This window comes from Gopherus flavomarginatus, chromosome 5 (assembly GCF_025201925.1).
Source record: "Gopherus flavomarginatus isolate rGopFla2 chromosome 5, rGopFla2.mat.asm, whole genome shotgun sequence".
Classification (NCBI taxonomy): Eukaryota; Metazoa; Chordata; order Testudines; family Testudinidae; genus Gopherus; species Gopherus flavomarginatus.
The window spans coordinates 2634056-2654755 of NC_066621.1; the positions used below are offsets into that span (position 1 = coordinate 2634056).

Genomic DNA, 20700 nt, shown 5'->3' on the forward strand with positions numbered 1-20700 from the left:
GACTCCAACCCCAGAGTCCCACAGCCCCCCATGTACTCCCCCATCAGGGGATTCGGCTCACTCCTTCACCCCCTGCTGGTAGGATCCCTACCCCCCTGCATACCTCTTATTCTTCCAGGGGTCACTTCCACTTCCTGCACCCCCATATATTCTACCAGGGGTCTCCCTCACTCCATCCAAGCGTGCCCCCACATCTGCTTTTCTGTCTCCTGCCCACCCCAGGTCCAGCCCCCAGCACGGGACTCCTGGATTCTGGCCTGATTTGACAGAGGAGTGGGGTCTTGGGGTTAGAGCAGGGGAAGGTGGGAGCCAGGACTCCTGGGTTCTCTCCCCGGCCCTGGGAGGGGAGTGGGGTCTAGGGGTTAGAGCAGAGGGGGCTGGGAGCCAGGACTCCTGGGTTCTCTCCCCGGCCCTGAGAGGGAGTGGGGGCTGGTGGGTTAGAGCAGGGCGGGGTGGGAGCCAGGACTCCTGGGTTCTCTCCCCGGCCCTGAGAGGAGAGTGGGGGCTGGTGGTTAGAGCAGGGTGGGCTGGGAGCTAGGACTCCTGGGTTCTCTCCCCGGCCCTGGGAGGGGAGTGGGGGCTGGTGGTCGGGGGGGCTGGGAGCCAGGACTCCTGGGTTCTCTCCCCGGCCCTGGGAGGGAGTGGGGGCTGGTGGTCAGAGGGGGTGGGGCTGGGAGCCAGGACTCCTGGGTTCTCTCCCCGGCCCTGGGAGGAGAGGAATCACAGCAAGGCCCAGGTTACAAAAAGAGGGATTTATTTCATTGTCTTTTCATACCGGCACGAGGCCGATTTACAAAGAAGCTTTTTCCGGTGGTTACCATGAGCTTCCCTGAATTGCAGTTCAACCCTCTGGGCCCGACAAACCCTTCCAGCTCCCCTGCGCCCGCACGCCACGCCCAGCAGCCAATCAACCCATTGCTCTCACGGATCGCTCCAATTCTCTCCAGCAGAGGGCAGCGCTGACCCCTCGCCCCACAGGTTTCTAGGCACATGGACAGTGCATCACCAGTCAGCCATGCCCGATGGGGCAGGGCCTGGGAGTAGAGAGCCACGCCCCCTGGGGAAGGGAGGGGCCAGTACAGCCACGCCCCCTGGAGAGGGAAGGGCATTGAACCATCTGCTGCCCTCCTTTCACAATCTCCCCAGCCTCCTACCCCTCCCTAAAAGGAGCAGAGGGACAAAAGGAGGCGGTGGCCCACCTCCCTTGGGGAACAATAAGCAACCTCCCCATGGGGGCTGAGGAGATGGAGAGGCCCGGGGGATGAGACAGTCACACCCCCCGCCCCGGCGGGAGTGGCAGATAGCCACGCCCTGAGAGTGAAGGGGAGGAGCCTGTGAGCACAGAGCCACGCCCCCATGGGCCCCAAAAATGGAGGGGCTCTCAGGGAGCAGACAGCTATGGGCCTTGAGAGAGTGGGGCTTAGGGGCTCAGAGCCATATCCTCTACGGACTTCGGAGGGGGAGGAGTCCTGGGGGGGGCATATAGCCATAATCTTCCAGAGGGGTGGTACCTGGGAGCACAGATCACATTCCCACAATGGCTGAGGAGGGCAAGGAGCCCAAGGGGATCAGGGGGCTGTGCCCACCTGCAGGGGGGTTACCAAAGAGCCACACCCTCCAGAGGGGGGAGGGGCTCAGGAGGACTGGCTCAGTCCTTCTTGCAGGCAGCCGTCAGGCCCGTTGGAGGGCTGGGCGGCCTCATCAAGGGGGGGGCCGGGGGCGGGGCCGTGGGTGCGGAGGTGCTTGCGGAGGTCGGCGGCGCCGAGGAAGGCCTTGCCGCAGCGGTGGCAGCCGTGGGGCCGCACCCCGGAGTGGATGCGTTCGTGCTTGCGCAGGCCGGCGCGGTCGGAGAAGCCCTTGCCGCACTCAGGGCAGGGGAAGGGGCGCAGGCCGGGGTGGAGCCGCTCATGCTTGCGCAGGTCGTAGGGTGAGGAGAAGGTCTCCCCGCATTCGGCACAGGTGAGCGCCCCAGGGGCCACCTCCGGGTGCTCCCCTCGCTGGTGGCGCCGCAACGCTGCAGCCTCGCCAAAGGCGGCCCCGCAGAGCCGGCAGATGTGCCGGGCCGTGGCTCCTGCTTCTTCCTCCTCCTCCTCCTCCTCCCCGCCCCGCCGCTCGCCGTGGGTCCGCTCGTGCTTGCGGAGGCTGGAGGAGACCACGAAGGTCTTGCCGCAGCGGCCACACTTGAAGGGCCGCTCGCCCGAGTGCACCCGGTAGTGCTTGGTGAGGCTGGCCCGCTCGGCGAAGCTCTTCCCGCACTCCCCGCACTGGAACGGCCGCTCGCCCGAGTGCACCAGCTGGTGCCGCTTGAGATCCCAGGAGGCCACAAAGGTCTTGTCGCACTGCAGGCACTTGTAGGGCCGCTCGCCGGTGTGGATCCGCTGGTGCATGGCCAGGTCAGCTGGCTGGCGAAAAGCTTTGCTGCACTTGTCACACTGGTACGGCTTGACGCCCTGGTGGGCCCGCTGGTGGCGCCGGAAGCTGGAGGGATCCGAGAACATGCGGCCGCACTGCGGGCAGAGGAACGGCTTCTCCCCGGAGTGGGTGCGCTGGTGGCTCTGGTAGGACGAGAGCTGGGTGAAGCCTTTGCCGCACTGGCCGCAGCAGTAGGGTTTCTGCTCCGCGTGGATGCGCTGGTGGCAGGTGAGCGAGGAGGAGCGGGAGAAGGCTTTGCCACAGTCGGAGCACAGGAAGGGCTTCTCTCCGGTGTGGCTACGCTCATGGTTCTTCAGGTCCTTCAGCTCGGCGTAGGTCTTCTGGCAGGCGCTGCACTGGTAGGGGCGCAGGCCGGCGTGGATGCGTCGGTGCTTGCGGAAGACCGAGGGGTCGGCGAAGGCTTTGCCGCACTCGCCGCAGGTGTAGGGCTTTTCGCCCGTGTGCGCCCGCTGGTGGATCTTCAGCTTGGAGAGCGTGCCGTAGCCCTTGGCGCAGTGGGAGCAGCGGAAGGGCAGGTCGCCGGTGTGCCGGGCCATGTGGACGCGCAGGCACACCGGCTGCATGAAGGCCTTGCCGCACTCCTGGCAGATAAAGGGCTTCTCGCCCGTGTGGCTGCGTCCGTGGCTGCGCAGTTCCGGCGCCGTCTTGTAGGCCTTGGAGCACTGCAGGCACTGGAAGGGGCGCTCGGCCGAGTGGCTCAGCTGGTGCTTGTGCAGCTGCGAGCGGTCGGGGAACTCCTTGGCGCAGCTGGGGCAGGCGTGCTTGGCCGTGGCAGTGCCCCCCCCAGTGTGGCACTTGGCGTGGCGGAGCACCCGGGGCACGCTGGGGAAGGTCTTGCCGCACGGCAGGCACTTGTAGCGCCGGCCGCACTTGGCATAGATGGCAGCCTCTTCTTTCTCCTCCTCTTCCTCCGAGTCACCCTCCAGCTTCACCACAATGCTCGCTTCGGGCTCCTCCATCTTTGCAGGGGAGGGACAGGGGGCTGCTCTCTGAAAGAGAAGGCAGGGCAGGGTTACAAGGAGGGGTCCGTAGTGAGATCAACCCCACTTTGGACACAGTATGGTGCATGAGGGAAAAAACCCACTTCTTCCACCAATGTGTCCATTGAGACTGAATTAGCACTGTATAATCCTGCTTTTGCTATGAGTGCAGCTATTGGGCTGCCTATAGACTAAACTAGAAAGGTATAATCCCATCTCTAGCTGTTCTAGGGCTGCCTGTAGACTAAACTAGCAAAATATAATCCCACTCTGCCCCCAATGGAGCCATACAGGAGGGGAAGGACAGACCAGCCATTAGGGCACTAACTGAAGGCTCAGGAGATTATTCATGACTCTGCTCTGTCACAGATTCCTTGTGTGATCTTGACGACATCACTTGTACTCTCTGGGCCTCAGTTTCCTCATTTGTAAAACGAGGTTAATAACAGTTCCTATGTCCTAGCGGGGCTGTGAGCATAAATATCTAAAAAACTGTGAGGTGCTGAGATACTACGGTAATAGGAGCCAAAAAAGTATCTAAAAGAGGAAGACACTAAACCAGGAAAGTATAATTCCACCACTGGCCTGCACAGAACCTAGATTCAGATACTTATAATCCCATGAGCCCCTGCATGTAGAACAGATCAATAGTTTATCATCCCACTACTGACACCAACAGGTCAACTGAGAGCACTCAAATGCTGCAGACAAAAGGGACACCGTTATACAGAGGGCAGACCAGGTATTTATATACTCCTGTGGCTGCGAGTCTATTGTGTTCAAATGGAGAGCCAGACATTTGTTTTGCCACTCCAAGCAGCAATATCCTTAAAATCCAAGAAACATCATAGATCTGTTTTTCAAGGTCATCTATTTGCCTTTTCTTTTTTGGTCAAGCACTGTAATAAGGCCACAAAAGGTCTCATTATTTTTGTAGGACCTAAAATATTTCCGATTTAGCCAGCTAGCAGAGGGTGCCCACATTGACGGGGCATGGTAATAGACAGAGGAGTCTCCTCTCAGTATCTTGGATTCTTTAACTGATGTCCTCTGCAATTAAACTGAGTTTTAAAGATGCTCTGTACTGATGATAAAGCCCCAAGGTTTCCTGGGCACAAATCAGTTCCCCAGAGGGCTCAGGGGCATTAAAATTCTGAGCTCAGGTCTATTTCCGCTTCGTGGCTTTTTGCCTCTCACCAGCCAGCCCTGCTGTTTCCTGCTAATCTCAATGGACCGCGCCTTTCCTCTGATATCAGCGCTGATATCTAGATTCCAAAGCCAGAAGGAACTATTGTGATCATCTAGTCTAACCCGCTGCATAACACAGGCCAGAAAACACCCCCCAGAATAATTCATCCATCCATCTTACTTTAAAAACGGTCAGTGACAGAGAATCCACCATGACCCTCGGTAAACTGTTCCAATGGCTAATTACCCTCCCCGTTAAAAATGTCCAACTGCTTTCCAGTCTGAATTTGTCTCCAGCTTCCAGCCATTGGCTCACGTTAGACCTCCCTCTGCTAGATCGAAGAGCCTGTTGTTAAATATTTGTTCCTCATCTAGATACTTGTAGACTGGGATCAAGTTGCCCCTGAACCTTCTCGTTGTCAAGACGAAGAGATTGAGCTCTTTGAGTCTATCCCTAATAAGGCAGGTTTGCTAATCCTTTAATCTCACGGCTCTTTTCTGACCTTGTCTCCAATTTATTAACACCCTTCTTGAACGGTGGGCACCAGAGCTGGACACAGGATTCCAGCAGCGGTCGCACCAGGCCAAACAGAGGTAGAATAACCTCCCTCTTCCTAGTTGAGATTCCCCTATCTATGCATCCCAGAATTGCATTAACTCTCTTGGCTCCGGCAGAAGCTCCTGTTCCACTGAACAGGAAAGCAACCTTTTTTCAGAGTCACTGCTTTCCAGGATAGAGTCCCCCAGCGCAGCAAGTAAGGCCTGAATTCTCTGTTCCTAGATGGATCCATTTACACTGAGCCATATCAAAACATGTATTGTTTGCCTGAGCCCAGCTATGTTAGATGGGATGGGATCTGAGTTACTACAGAGATTCTTTCCTGGGTGTCTGGCTGGTGAGTCTTGCTCACATGCTCAGGGGTTAGCTGATCACCATATTTGAGGCCGGGAAGGAATTTTCCTCCAGGGCATATTGGCAAGGTTTTTCACCTTCCTCTGTAGCATGGGGCATGGGTCACTTGCTGGAGGATTCTCTGCAGCTTGAGGTCTTCAAATCACAATTTGAGGACTTCAATAACTCAGACATAGGTTAGGGGTTTGTTATAGAAGTGGATGGGTGGGATTCTGTGGCCTGCATTGTGCAGGAGGTCAGACTAGATGATCATAATGGTCCCTTCTGACCTTAAAGTGTATGAGTCTGAGTCTATGAGCTTACCAGGTGAGCCAGATCACTCCGTAACAGTGACCTGGCCTCTTCATGATTTACCATTCCTCTAATATTGGTGCTAGCTGCAAATGTGATCAGTGACTACTATGTTTTTTTCCGGGTCGCTGATAAAAATGTTAACTAGCATAAGGCCAAGAACCGACCCCTGCAAGACCACGTTGGGATTACAACTGCTCAATGATGATTCCCCATTTACAGTTATATTTGGAGACCTATCAGTTAGCCAGTTTTTAATCCACTTAATGTGGGCCGTGTAAATTGTATCGCACTCTAGTTCTTTTAATCCAGCGTCGTATGGTACCATGTCAAATGCCTTACAGAAGTTTAAGGATATTTCATCAACACCATTAACTTTATCAACCAAATCTGTAGTCTTATAAAAAAATTTAAGTTAGTTTGACAGAATCTATTTTCCGTAAATCCCTGGTGATTTGCATTAATTATATTACACTCCTTTAATGCTTTATTAATCCAGCCACTATCTCACCCAGGATAATGTCAGGATTACCCAGATCATCTAGGCTACCCTTTTAAAAAAAAATCTGGCACTACATTAGCGGTCTTATAGTCTTCTGGCACTTCCCCAGTGCTCCAAGACTCACTGAAAAATAACATTTCGAGACTGCAGAGGAAATGCAGACACCAAACCCCTTTGGTTTAGTAGCCCTGAGCACGACGAACAAACAGGGAGTTAGGTGCACAGATTTCTTTGTTGCAAGGAGCAGGCAGACATGCAGCAAACATGGGGTCCCGGGCCTGGATTGTTTAGTTGCACCGATGAGCAAAGCTAACCGGGTCTCTTTAGGACCAGGAATCGCAAGGGTTAGGGGGCCAGAGACCTCGGATATCCCCAGAGAACAGCAGTTTGCAGGTACTGGCCATTCTGGAGAGTAGCCTGCCCTCACCCTCCGAGGAATTTTGTGCATTATTTCTCGCTTTGCATTGGACCTGCCGGGAGGCAGAAAGCAATTGCAAAGTGACTGTCTTTAGGACCGGGGGAGGCGACACCCGTGCAGGGCGGGGGGGGGGGGGGGGTCATCCTGCAGAGACAGGGAAAGAACAGCGCAAGGAGGCAGAGATGGGCCGCATTTCTGCGTGGGTTTGCACGGCTCAAATTGCAAAGCAAAATGGCTGTAGCTAGGACCAGGGGAAGGTGGGAAATGCAACCCACAGGGGGCTAGTATGTAGGACAGGACTGCCGACGGGAACTCGCTTCTCTTTGTGCATTCGAGCTTGGAGGACAATACCAAGCGGGGCATCAGCTGCATATGTTGCAACACAAGCCAAGCAACATGGCCCGGGGGGGGGGAAGAGAGATGTGCAAGGCGAGGCCTTTTGCAAAGGGAAAGCCCCCCTTCCAAAGCAATCATTGCATGGCTCCGCGCTTGCAAAATGGCTGGTTTTAGGACCAAGGGAGGAGACGCCGCCCCAAGGAGGCGATGCAAAGGAGAGAGATGCTGGAAAACGAGTATCCAAAAAAAAGGGAGGGGGGTGTTCATGGTCTCCTTGTCCGCACTGAAATATCAAGATTTTGCAAACGAAAGTCGCCTCGTGAGCCGTGCAAAGGCAGAGAGGGCTCGCGGCAGGGCGCTGGCTCTTGTCGCTGGCAAAATGGTTCTCTCTAGGACCACGGGAGGAGACGCCACCCCGCCTGCTGGGGAAGGGTTTGCAGAGAGGCTGCCCCAGTGTGCACCCGAGGCGGACAAGCCGCCTGGCGACCCAGGCTGTCTGCTGAGCCTGGGCCCCTGCAAGCTGCGCCCGGCCGGCTACCGGGGCTGGTTTGCACCGGGCTGGCAAGAAGCAGGGCTGGTTGCAAAATGGCTGGGTCTAGGACCAGGGGAAGAGGCTCTCCCCTAGGAAAGGGGGCAGTTTGCAAAGGAGATTTGTCTCCCCGCGGAGCTGGCGTGAATGCACGGCTTGGGAGGGCTTGCAATGGACTAATCTCTGCCTTACCTGGCTTCTGCCTCTCTTTTGCTGCTGCTGGAGCTGCTGTTCCCCACTCCCTGCTGGAGCGGAATGAGTCAGCCCCTAGGACCCTGAGGGAGGAGAAGACAACAGTAGAGGAGGGGGGGCGTGGGGGGGAGAAATGCAAAGTAAAGGAGCTGCTTAAAGGGATATTAACACCCCCGTTCCATAGCCCAGCAGGCCTCTAGCCCTGGGGGATTTATTGCCTCCAGGCTGGGGGGGCTGCTACACCCCAGGGCCTGGGCGGTGGGGTGGAGGAGGGCAGTTGATTGCAAAGGTAGGAACCTTGCTTCCGGGTGGGCTGTTGGGGGGCGGGAAGAGGTTGGGAGGAGCACCGCAGGAAGTGTGGCGCGCCATGCACAGCAGCGTGGAGGCTGTGTGGCACAACCGGAAGTGTGGCACGCAGATCTTCCAATGGGAGGGTAGGTGGGGGCCGTACCAACTATCTTATAGGGGACACACCCCCAGCAAGAGGGCTGACTGGGATGTTGCACAGGGAGGGAGATAGAACCAGGAGTTCAGGCTCCCAGACCCCACTGCGCTCTCAGAGCTGGGGATAGAACCCAGGAGTCCTGGCTCCCAGCCCCACCCTGCTCTGACCACTGGACCTCACTCCCCTCCCAGAGCTGGGGATAGAACCCTGGAGTCCTGGCTCCCAGCCCCCACTGCCCTCTCAGAGCTAGGAGTGGAACCCGGGAGTCTTGGTTCGCCCCTCCACTTTAAGCACTAGACCCCACTCCACTTGCCAAGAGAACCCAGGAGTCCTGGCTCCCAGCCTCACCCTGCTCTGACCACTGGACCTCACTCCAGTCCCAGAGCTGGGGAGAGAACCCAGGAGTCCTGGCTCCCAGCCCCCCTGCTCTAACCACCAGCCCCCTCCCAGAGCCAGGGACAGAACCGAGGAGTCCTGGCTCCCAGCCCCACCCTGCTCTGACCACTAGACCCCACTCCCCTCCCAGGGCCAGGGATAGAACACAGAAGTCCTGGCTCCCAGCCCCACTCTGCTCTGACCACTAGACCTCACTCCAGTCCCAGAGCTGGGGAGAGACCCCAGGAGTCCTGGCTCCCAGCCCCCCCCTGCTCTAACCCACCAGCCCCCACTCCTCTCCCACGGCTTGGATAGAACCCAGGAGTCCTGGCTCCCAGCCCCACCCTGCTCTAACCACTAGACCCCACTGCCCTCCCAGGGCCGGGAAGAGAACGCAGAAGTCCTGGCACACTGAAGGATTTGACTGTAACATAATGTTGTTGGTTGGGGGAGGTCGGTTTTTCTCTGAGACCCGACCCGACCCTCCCCTCCCCTCCCCATTTGGATGGAAATTGCTGGGATTTGGCTGGCGAGGGGGGTAACTTGGCCCCACTAGCAGCGTGTGGGGGACCCCTTTAAGAGGGGCACCCCCGGAAGTGCAGCCCCAGGCCCAGGCAAGGGGGCGGGCCTCCCGGGAAGCCTTTCTCCGCTGCACATTTCCTGTTTCCTAGCAACAAAAGGAAGTGTTTGGGGGTGCCCGAGCCTGGCCGAGGGGGCAGCAGGGCCGGGGGGGTTGCAGACGCCCCCCGCCCCCCAGCAGCAGGGCAGAGCCGGGGGCGACAGGGGCTGGACCCTGCTGGCCACGAGGGGCGAAGCAGAGCCCCCCCCACGGGCTGGGGGCGAGATTCCCACCCCCACGGGGGGGCCGTGGACTTGCCCGCCTGGAGACCCCCCCGCAGGGAAATCAGCCCCCCGGGGGCGGTGGAGCGGGGAGCCCCCCCGGCTCCCTGCGCTGGAAGAACTGGGGGTTCGCCCGGCCGGGGCTCTCCTGCCAGCCCAGAACTGGGGTTCGCCCCCCTGGGATCCGCCTCCAGCCTCGCAGACCCCTGGGATGTGTCGCCCGCCGCTCGGACCCCCCTGGATCCAGCGCCTCGGGGCTCGAGCCCCTGGGAGCGTCTGTAGCCAGCACGTCGGGGTACAGCAGCCTGGCCCCCTGCGATCTGGGGCTCGGGTCCCTCCGCCGTGAGCGCCTGTCTCCGCTCGCTGCCTGGGCCCAGACTTTTGGGGCTCGGAGCCCCCATTAGCTCCTGTATCCAGACCCCGCTGGGATCCAGCTTTGAAGACTGAACGCCACCAAAAGTCTGTGCCGGTCCCTCCCCTGGGGGATAAGGCACCCCGGGAAGCCCTGTATTTTTGGGGCTGGTCCCTACAAATTTCCTCTCTTCCTTGTACCCTGAAGATCCTGGGTTTGTCTCCGCATCTGGCTGTCACTTGGGGTGTGACTCCTTCCTGGAAACTGCTTCAGCTCCCCTGCCCTGGCCTGTGTGTCGCCTCTGGGATGCTTTACTGGGCCCTGGAGGTAAGAGGCTGGCTTTGGGGGGTGCTGGGTTGACCTGGGGGTGGTTAGGGCCCAGTCTGCATCCTAAAGCCACATGAAGTCTTTTAAAACACTTTTTCCTGTTGTGCTTATGAAGTGGGTGGAGATTGTTGTTCTCGTTTTATGAATGGATAAACTGTGGCACAGAGACGGGGACTTGCCTGAGGCTGCAAAGGGAGTCTCAGAGCTGGGGACCCAGGAGTCCTGGCTCCCAGCACCCTCTGCTCTAACCCACTAGACCCCACTCCCCTCCCAGAGCCGGGGAGAGAACCCCGGAGTCCTGGCACCCAGCCCCCCCCGCTCTAACCAGTAGACATCACTGCCCTCCCAGAGCTGGGGTTAGATCCCAGGAGTCTTGCTACTTCCATCCTCCCTCCCTGCAATTTTAAATTAGATGCAATTGTTTCTCGCTCTTCCTTAGCTAAAAATTGTGTGGAATGGCTGTGTCTCCTATATGCCGTATCCCGCCCTAGAAGCAGCTGCATTGCAATGCAGGATGAGTAATCCCCGGGCAGCATCATTATGTGGCTGTTACCCAGCTGACCCTCCCCAGAGTGGCAGCATCTCAGCGCCAGGCGAATCATCCCTGTGCTGCATTGCTGTGCAGCTGTTCCCCTGCTAGCCCACCCCAGAGGCAGCCGCATCTCACCGTTGAGTGAAATGTATTGTCCCTCAAAACATGCCTTAGCTGTCCTTTTCTCTCCCAAGGTTGTGGAGTGGCGTAATTTACCCGCTTGCTATGAGCACGATCAAGTCACATTGGAGGCTAGAAACTTTGGAATCCTCTTTTTTTTTAAAAGGCTTCCAATTATAAAGAGTGACTGAATGGAAAACAGCCACCCACCCACACCTGCTGGTGGACCTGCCCTGAGAGATTGCTGTTCCTTTAGCAATCTCTGGGCCATTGAAGGCAAATGAGTTACACGAGTAAAGTTCCCACCAAAAATTCTTCTCCAGGGCTTCCACTTCTCATGCTTCATCTCCAGCCCGTGGTGGTTTTTGCTGGTGGGGGGCAGAAAACATCCATTGTTAATTTTGCCTTGTCACATAAATCTATATGTTTGGTGCTGACCCCTGCTAGAGGTTATCAGGGCCCCCAACATGTGTCTGTTTTCCCACCCTGATGTTTTGTTGATCTTTAACATGTGGAGCCTACTACAGGTGTTCAGAACCTCAGAAATAATATATGGAGAGATGCCTATCTCACAGAGCTGGAAGGGACCCTGAAAGGTCATTAAGTCCAACCCCCTGCCTTCACTAGCAGCACCAAATACTGATTTTGCCCCAGACCCCTAAGTGGCCCCTTCAAGGTTTGAACTCACAACTCTGGGTTTACCACTGAGCTATCCCTCTCCCCAAGAAATGGCTTGATGGTGCTCAGAAATATGCCTGGGTGATGTTATATATATATATATATTTTTTAGGGGCAAAGGTTACAAATTAATTGATAAATTGTGTGTTTTTTCTCTGGTGCATCTGAGTTATATGTAGCACCTTATTTACCTCTTTACAGGTGGCAATATGGAGTCATGCATTTTTCTAATTACTATAATTAAATCAGTGTGCCTTAAGTTAGCTGTGCCCTAATCGAGGAGAAGACACATATTGCAGGTGGTGATGATAACCTTACTAAACATGAGTTGGTATCTGTTTTCCCCAGGTAGTGATGGGGAAACTGAGGCACAGAGAAGGGAAATGACTTACCCTGGTGCTCATAGAATATCAGGGTTGGGAGGGACCTCAGGAGGTCATCTAGGCCAACCTCCTGCTCAAAGCAGGACCAATCAATCCCCAGACAGATTTTTGCCTCAGATCCCTAAGTGGCCCCTTCAAGGATTGAACTCACAACCCTGGGTTTAGCAGGCCAACACTCAAACCACTGAGCCATCCCTCCCCTGCTCTGTGGGTTGAGTGATTCAGCAGTCAAAGACACAGAATATAGAACTCAGGCGTCCTGACTCCCAACCTCCACTAACCCCGAGAGCAGCAGTTCTCAGCCAGATTTCCGAGGTCCCCCGGGGTGGCTGCGAGGAGGTTTCAGCGGGATCCGCCAAGCAGGGCCAGCATTAGAGTCACTGGGGGCCACGGCTGAAGCTGAAGCAACTTTACTTCACGGGGCCCTCTGTGGCGCGGGGCCTCGGGCAGCTGCCCTATTTACTACCCCTTAATGCCAGCCCTGGCTTTTATATGCAGAAAAACAGTTGTTGTGGCACAGGTGAGCTGTGGAGTTTTTATAGCTTGTTGGGTGGGGGCCTTAGAGAGAAAAAGGTTGAGAACCCCTGTACTGGAGTCCTGTCCCCTCTCAGGGCCAGCCATGGAACCCAGGAGTCCTGGCTCCCAGCTGCCCTCCCACACACTTCAACCCACTAGACCCCATGCCACTCCCAGAACTGGGGAGAGAACCCAGAAATTCTGGTTCCTTTTGGGAGAGACCTGAGTGTTTGTGACAGTGAGGGGTGTAGATCCCTGACATGGGCACGCACAGTTCTGCCAGTGCCCCTCAGTGTCGTTCCGCAGACCCCTGCGATGCTAGTCCTGGGCTCCCCTGCCCCCTCTGCTCTGCTAGTGCCCCTCAGTCCTGCCTCGCAGCCCCAGGCTTTTCTTAAACTGAGTAATCATCCAAAACCTGACACAAACCAGGAAGCCGGGGAAGGAGGCCTGCTTACTGTTTCATTTGTAACCTGTGCTCGGCCTGGAGCTAGTCTGCGGAGGGGACAGCTTAGTTCCTTTGCATCCCAGAGACAGTTGTCCGTGACTGGTGGTCTGCCAGGCAGGCCGGTCAGCTTCGTTTCCCTTTTCAGACACACTGAGACATCAAATGTCTGTCTTCAGTTTCTTACATGCTGTTTTATGTAGAACAAGACTCCTAGGTTCTGTCCCCAGCTCTGGGAAGGGAGTGGGGTTGAGTCAGTTGGAGGAGGGCTGGGAACCAGGATTCCTGGGTTCTCTCCCTGGCTCTGCAGTGTGGCATTTGCTGTCTGATATCCTTCCACCCATCAGGGTATCAAACAGCATAGCCCAGGGTAACCCTGTCTGGTCCTAATTTTTGTGCCTCCTTGGGCTTAGCTCCCCTGGTCTGGAGAGGATGAAGCCATGGGTCTGGTAGCAGCCAGGCTTGAGCATGTATGTGGGACACTCATTTGACAGCGTTTTAATTCCTCTTCCCTTGCCTGTTTCCCCACAGCTGCCGCCTTGGGATGCCGTAAGGAGCCAGAGGAGGAGGAGGAGGAAGAAGCAGGAGGGGATGCAGGCTCATTGTGCTGGAAACAGAGCTTTCTGGGCCACCGGCCTGGCCCTGTGAAGTCAGCGGAGACAGTGCCCTCCCGCCGTCCGATGTGAGCGATGGAAGAGCCCGGCTGCGAGCCAAGCCAGCCGCAGCGGGAGGAGCGGCCGTTCAAATGCGGGCAGTGCCAGCGTAGCTACCGCCACGCCGGCAGCCTGGTCAACCACCGGCGCACCCATGAGGTGGGACTCTTCACCTGCCTGCTGTGTCGCAAGGAGTTCTCCAACCCCATGGCCCTGAAGAATCACCTCCGCATCCACACCGAGGAGAGGCGCCACCGGTGCCCGGACTGCGGCCGCAGCTTCCGCGTTGCCTCCCAGCTTGCCAGCCATCGCCATTCAGCCCACGCCAGCCACAGCCAGAAGGGGGAGGAGGACGAGGGGAACAACTTCCAGCAAGGGCAGGACTCCTCGTCATCGGATGCCGACGTTTTCCCCACGCTAGAGGGCGGCGGCGCTGGGACGTTGCTGAGCAACCTGGAGAAATACATCGCTGAATCGGTGGTGCCGGCTGATTTCTCCCAGTTGGAATTCCCCGGCAAAGCGGAGGAAGGCCAGGAGGCCCCTGGCGTGCCGGCAGAGGAGCGGCGCTATAAATGCAACCAGTGCGATAAGGCCTACAAGCATGCGGGCAGCCTCACCAACCACAAGCAGAGCCACACCCTAGGCATCTACCAGTGCGCCGTCTGCTTCAAGGAGTTCTCCAACCTCATGGCGCTCAAGAACCACTCCCGGCTGCACTCGGAGTACCGCCCCTACAAGTGCTCGTTGTGCTGCAAGGCTTTCCGCCTGCCCAGCGAGCTGCTGAGCCACCAGAAGGCCCATGAGAAAGCCCGCTGGGCCGGGAGAGCCCCCTCGGAGGGCTCGGAACACAGCGTCTCGGAGGAGGACTCCATTGAGACTTCGGCCAAGCTGGATATCTACCAGCCGCCGGCGGCTGCCTTCGGAGAGGGCGCCCCCTGCAGTTTGAAGGATGGGGCGAAGGCTGGAGGCGGGGACCGGGGCAATCCGGATGGAGAGCTGTGCGTGAGGTGCGGGGGAAGCTTTGCCGATGAGGAGGAGCTGAGGAACCACAGCTGCCTCTACCCGGAGGAGGAGGAGGAGGAGGAAGAGGAGAAAGAGGATGTGGGTGGCTTGGCCCAACCCGCAATGGATTCGGAGGGAGCCTGGGAGGCCAGCGGTAAGGACGGAGACCAAGCACGGCCCTTCCGGTGCGGGGAGTGTGGCCGGACCTATCGCCATGCTGGCAGCCTCATCAACCACAAGAAAAGCCACCAGACGGGTGTCTACAGCTGCAACTTCTGCTGCAAGCAGCTCTTCAACCTGGCGGCCCTCAAGAACCACCTGCGGATACACCTCAAATCCAAGCCGGCCTCCCGGCCCGGCCTCCAGTATTCCTGCCCCCTGGCGCCCGAAGAGGCCACTTGCCACCTCGACCAGAGCCCCACAGAGCCAGCTGGTGCGGAGAGGGCCACGGAGCTGCCGGGCCATGGGGAAGCAGGTGGAGGAGGTGCTCTCAAAGAGGAGGAGACTGGTTGTGTGGAGGAGGAAGAGGACGGGCATCAGAGGAGCGGCCTTACCGCTGCGGGGAGTGCGGCCGGACCTACCGGCACCGGGGTAGCCTGGTCAACCACCGGCACACCCACCGGACGGGCGTCTACCAGTGCTCCCTGTGCCCTAAGCAGTACCCCAACCTGATGGCCCTACGCAACCACGTCCGCATGCATTTCCGAGCGGCGCGGGGCAAGGAGCGGGGGAGTTACGCCTGCACCAGCTGTGGAGAGAGCTTTGAGGAGGAGGCAGAGTTCCAGTGGCACCAGCTGCGCCATGCGCCCGGGGATGCCGCGCCCTGCCCCCAGGAGGAGAAGGAGGAGGAGGAACCGGGCAGTGTCCACACGCGGGAGGCAGCGCTGCTTCTGGCCATCAAGCGAGATGTGGAGGAATTGGAAGCGGCAGGGCCAGCGCCGGGGATGTCTCACATCTGTGGCTGCTGCGGGATGATCTTTCACGACCTGGGCAGTTTACAGAGCCACTCCCTGGCGCACAGCGATGGGGAAACTGGCACGGGAGAGGGTGAGGCGGAGCTTCCGGGCAGACGAGTGTACAGCTGTGAACTCTGTGGCAAGTCCTACCGCCACTCGGGCAGCCTGATCAACCACAAACAGACGCACCAGACGGGGGATTTTGAGTGCTCACTCTGTGCCAAACGCTTCTCCAACGTGGCTGCCTTCAAGAGCCACTTACGTGGACACCAGAAGCCGAGGAAGGGCCGAGCGGGGGCGGAGGAGGAAGAGGAAGGGAGTGTGGCAGAGGCGGAGCCCAGAGTTGCCCCTGACCGCACGATGCAGCCGGACGGAAGTGGAGATGTCGGGCGTGGTGGTCCAGAGAGTACCCGGGTTGGAGAGGAGGGGACGCTGGGCGAGGAGTTGTCCCACCGGAGCTACAATCTGCGGGGAGGCAGCGCGGTGAATGGCTGGCAACACCCGAAAGAGGAGGAGGAGGCCAAAGCGTCACCACCCAGCAGCCCCAACTCTCAGCCCTACCCGTGCGAAATCCTCGACCACAAGCACAGCCAGCAGCTGGGCATATACCAGTGTTCCCTGTGCCCGAAGGAGTACTCAAACCTGGAGGCACTGAAGAGTCACTTCCGTGGCCATGCCACGGCCCAGCAGCTGGGCACCAGCACCGAGGAACGTCCCTTCCTTTGCAGCCTCTGTGGCATGATCTTCCCAGGCGAGACGGACCTGCAGCACCACCATGGCCTGGCTCATGACAGGGAGGGGGAGCCTCAGGAAGGCAGCTTGGAGGCCGGCAAGGATGCAGTTTTCCCCGGGCTTCAGCAGGAGGTGGAGGGGCGCCCAGATGAGCGCGATGGGGAGGAAGAGATGCTCCTTTCCCATATCTGTGGCTACTGCGGGCAGACATTCGACGACATGGCAAGCCTTGAAGAGCACAGCCTGGGCCACCGAGAGGAGAAGGAAGCGGCGCTGGCTGATACCACCATCCAGCTGCGTCTGGGACCGCGTCCGGAGCTGCCGGAGGAGCAGAAATCTGGCCTGATGCCCCCAGACAGCCGTCCCTATGCCTGTGGGCAGTGTGGGAAAACCTACCGGCACGGCGGCAGCCTGGTCAACCACAAGAAGACCCACCAAGTGGGAGATTACCAGTGTGGCGTCTGCTCTCGGCAGTACCCCAATCTGTCTGCCTACCGCAACCATCTCCGTAATCACCCCAAGTGTAAGCTGAATGACAGCCGGCCAACCGGCAACGGGGACAGTGTAGGGAAGGAGACTCCTCCCTCCCTGCCATGCGGGAGCGCTGAGGCATCTGCGGCCCCAGCTCCCGGAAAACAGGATCCAGGCGGCAGCGATGGTGAGGAGTGCAAGCTGCATGTGTGTGATGTCTGTGGGGAGCTGTGCCAGGGGGCAGCGGGGCTGGAGGCACACTGTGCCGCTCAGCACCCGGAGGAGGGGGAAGAGCTGGTCAGTGTTGCCGAGGAAGAGGGTGGCAGCGGCGGCAGTGGGGAGGAAGGTGCCGCGTCAGAGCGCCCCTTCTGCTGCGAGCAGTGCGGCCGGAGCTACAAGCACGCGGGCAGCCTGATCAACCACAAGCAGACCCACAAGACGGGTCTCTTCCGCTGCGCCATCTGCCAGAAGCTCTTCTACAACCTCATGGCCCTGAAGAACCACAACCGCATCCACTTCGAGACCAAGCGCTACAAGTGCGCCCAGTGCCCCAAGGCCTTCCGCCTCCAGAAGCAGCTGGCCAGCCACCAGCGTGTCCACCGTGAGAGGAGACCGCCACTGCCCGCCTCATCCTCCAGAAAGTTGGCTCACGCCAAGAGAGCAGGCAAGGCCCACACCGACGGTGGCGGGGTCTCGGAGCCACTGGCTGCCTCCAAGAAGGACCCCGAGGAGCGGCCATACCGGTGTGAGCAATGTGGGCGGACCTACCGCCATGCCGGCAGCCTTCTCAACCACCGCAAGAGCCACAAGACCGGCCATTACTGCTGCCCCGTCTGCCCCCGGGCCTACCCTAACCTCATGGCCCTCAAGAACCACCAGCGCATCCACTTCGAGGTCAAGCGCCACCGTTGTCCTGACTGCGGCAAAGCCTTCAAATGGCAGAGGCAGCTGGTGAGGCACCAGCTGATCCATGCCCAGCGCCGGCCTCGTCCTAGCAGCAGGAGCTCCCCTGGCCGCCCCTTACTGGAGGGCAGTAGCCTTGTCCGTAGCAAGATGGCACGAGAATGGCGGGCCACCCGGAGGGAGCAGGGCGGCAGCCACGTTGACGCCTCAGGTGGCCACAGTGACGGTGGCCATCTTGGCACTACCTCAGGTGGCCATGTTGATGGTACCTCAGGCCCTCATGTTGACAGCAGCCATGTTGGCAGTACATCAGTTGGTGCCTCAGGTGGCCATGTTCGTGGTGCCTCAGGCGGCCATGTTGAAACTGGCACCCAAACCCCAGTGGGCGTCACTCAGGCACCCCTTGGCCCTTTCCAGTGCCCGGTCTGCCCCAAGCAATTTCCCACCCCATCAGCCCTCAAGAACCATGGCCGGGTCCACACTAAGAAGCGTTTCGAGTGCTCGGAGTGCGGCAAGGCCTACCGCGCCTCTCGGGACTTGGTCCAGCACCTGTGGCGGCACCAGGCAGAGGCTGGGGCCACTCCTAGCACCAACGGCCTGGTGGACCAGCGCCCCTACAAGTGCGACCGTTGCGAGCGGACGTACCGCCACGCTGGCAGCCTCCTCCACCACAAGAAGGTCCACACCACCGGTCTCTACCGCTGTCCCGCCTGCCTAAAGGAGTTCCACAACCTCCTGGCCCTCACCTACCACCTCCGCACCCACTCGAACAAGAAAGGCTGCCGCTGTCCAGACTGTGGCCAAGCCTTCAGGACTTCCAGCCGGCTGGCCAGCCACGCCAAGGCCTGCCATGGCCAGGCTGGCTGCGCCAAAGCTGGCCACGCTGCCACAGGAGGGACCCAGGAGCCTGAGGCGGGCTTCTGCCAGGACGCGGGGGTGGATGGCAGTGCCATCTGCCGCCATGGGGCAAGTTAGCTGAGGGTCGTGCGAATGACTGTGCGAATGTGTGGGTGGGTGGGGGACGAGAGGGGATGGAGAGATGGAGGTGGGGAGTCAATGTCGATTGTTGTCCTAGCACCAAATCATTAGGAAGGGGAGGAATTTTCAGAGGCACAAATGGAGTTGGGTGGGAGAAGTGCCCAGTCTGCCAGTGGGAAGGAGGCAGTTTGTGGGTGCCATGGAACAATCAGGGAGGGAGGTTTTGGGGTGGACCCCAGTTCTCCAATGGATGGGTGAGGGGAAACGGTGTTCGTTTGATTCTCTGCTGCCTTTTGTGCCTCTGAGAACTTTCCCTTTAACCCTGTGTTACCTTGTTTCGGCCCTCAATTCAGGAGAGATGTTAAGCACCCGCTTTACTCTAAGCACGTGCTTTAAAAACTTGATTGCAATCAATTGGATTTATCAGCTTGGCTGTAATTCTCAACGGATTCCAGTGAAATTGGTTCAGATGATGCTCCAGTGATCTCCTGCACAGGAGCCTGAACATTGTGGTTTAAAAAAAAAAAAACAAAAAAAACCACACACAACATTGGTGCCATGTTTTTATTTTGGTTTGGTTTGTTTTTTCAACGTCTGTAGAATTTAATTTTCTGGTTTTGTTTTGACCAGTTCCCAACTCCTTTTTAAATGGTGTCTGTTATTGGAGAAGAAGGACATTTTAAAAATCGCTTTCATTTGAAAAAATAATAATTTTGCCCCTAAAAATTGACACGTGGAAAAAAATAGGCTCCTTTTTACCTCCCCCCTCCCCAAAATTGGCTAAGATGCCCCCTGCAAAAAGTCTAAATATATTTAATTTCAAATATCTGTAATTGTAACAAAAACTTTTAAAATCAGACACATCTTGTCTGAGACTGTTTTGTTTTGTTTTTTTTTGGAAGAGGAGAAAATTATATATACAAATTTTAAATTTCCTCCTCAATCAGCGAAAGTTAGTCTTAAAAAAAAAAAAAAAACTTTTTTAAAAAAAAGAGGAAACAAACTAATAAAAAGGCACACTTTTTGTACTGAGAGCAAATTGCCTTAATTATAATAATTTTCCTCCCAAAATAAAAACAAAAATTTTTTTAAAAAGAGAACTAAATTTCTGTATAAGGCAAAAAGGAAAATACAAATTTTAACCCCCCCCTTCCGCCCCCCTGGAAAAGAATCAAATCTGAATTTTAAACGATCTTTTCCCTTGTGAACAACACACATTTGAAACAATTTGCTTAGAGACTCCTTTTATGGGGGGGGGGAGGGAAAACAACAGCCCAGAAAACACTACCAGTCTTTCAAGAGAGAAAAATGTTGGGATGTTTTCAACTGAGGTATTGAATTGTGATTGTAGAAAAAATGTCCTCCTTCGTGGGTTGGGATAAAAGATAGTTATACCTCCCAGAAATAGTTATCACTGTGCTACTGATCCAAGATGTATGAATATTTTTTATTGTCCTATGATGCAGAATATGTAAGTGTATTGCAGAAATCCAGACGGTACTCAGATCTCTCACACAAAGCAATCTTCTGTTTTAGAAACGCCAACACTTAAATTTGTCCTGTGTTTGTCTCGGTACATGGAACGGTTTTAAAGGAAGATTCTGTCCTCCCTACTCCAACCACAGAACCAAAGTCCCAGCCCCCTCCAATCTAACCCATTAGACTCCCCTCCCAGAGCTGGGGTTAGAACCCAGGAGTCCTGACTCCTAGCCCTCGCTATCCCCTGCTCTAACCATTAGTCCTTGCTCCCCTCCTGGAACCATGTTAATATTTAAGTGACCCTTGTTCTTCCCCCAGCTGTAATTTGGTGGCTCTGCTGTGTGGAATAAAAACCAATAAAGCTGGGGGTTTCCTGCCCACTTACATTCAACTCTGTTATTTGTAAGCAGCTAAAGTTTGAGTTCCCTGCAGCGCTGATGTCTGGGCTCTATCCTGCCTTTGCCACAGACTCTTAGACCCAGACTGGAGAATGCCCTGACTCAGTTTCCCCAGTTCTTTAGCTACCTCCTTCCAGGTGGAGTAAAGCTTTTAAAGTAGCTTGCTTGATCTGTGCCTGTACAGCACCTTGCACGGTGGTTCTGGCGCACAGCCAGGCTTCTCGATGCTCTAGTGAGACACAAAATGGAAAGGCAGCATTGGTAGACTCACTTCTGCCCCCTCGTGTGCTGCTGGTGGTGGTGCGCGAAAAGCAGTTTCCACCTGTCTAATGAGAC

General features: G+C 56.9%; 2 protein-coding genes across 2 annotated transcripts; one reads left to right on the forward strand and one right to left on the reverse strand.

Annotated features, from left to right (window-relative positions):
- Positions 1 to 737: 737 nt before the first annotated feature.
- Positions 738 to 8091, reverse strand: ZNF668 (zinc finger protein 668). The gene is made up of 2 exons (XM_050956823.1): positions 7783 to 8091; positions 738 to 3422 (listed from the first exon to the last, which is right to left on the reverse strand). The coding sequence occupies exon 2, from the start codon at positions 3390 to 3392 to the stop codon at positions 1635 to 1637; it is 1758 nt and encodes a 585-aa protein (XP_050812780.1). The 5' UTR covers positions 3393 to 3422; positions 7783 to 8091; the 3' UTR covers positions 738 to 1634.
- A 1091-nt stretch (positions 8092 to 9182) lies between these two features.
- ZNF646 (zinc finger protein 646) lies at positions 9183 to 20352 on the forward strand. The gene is given in 4 exon segments (XM_050956662.1): positions 9183 to 10121; positions 13324 to 14979; positions 14982 to 18460; positions 18462 to 20352. Coding segments are annotated over 3 exon segments (5004 nt in total). The 5' UTR covers positions 9183 to 10121; positions 13324 to 13481; the 3' UTR covers positions 18489 to 20352.
- Positions 20353 to 20700: the final 348 nt, after the last annotated feature.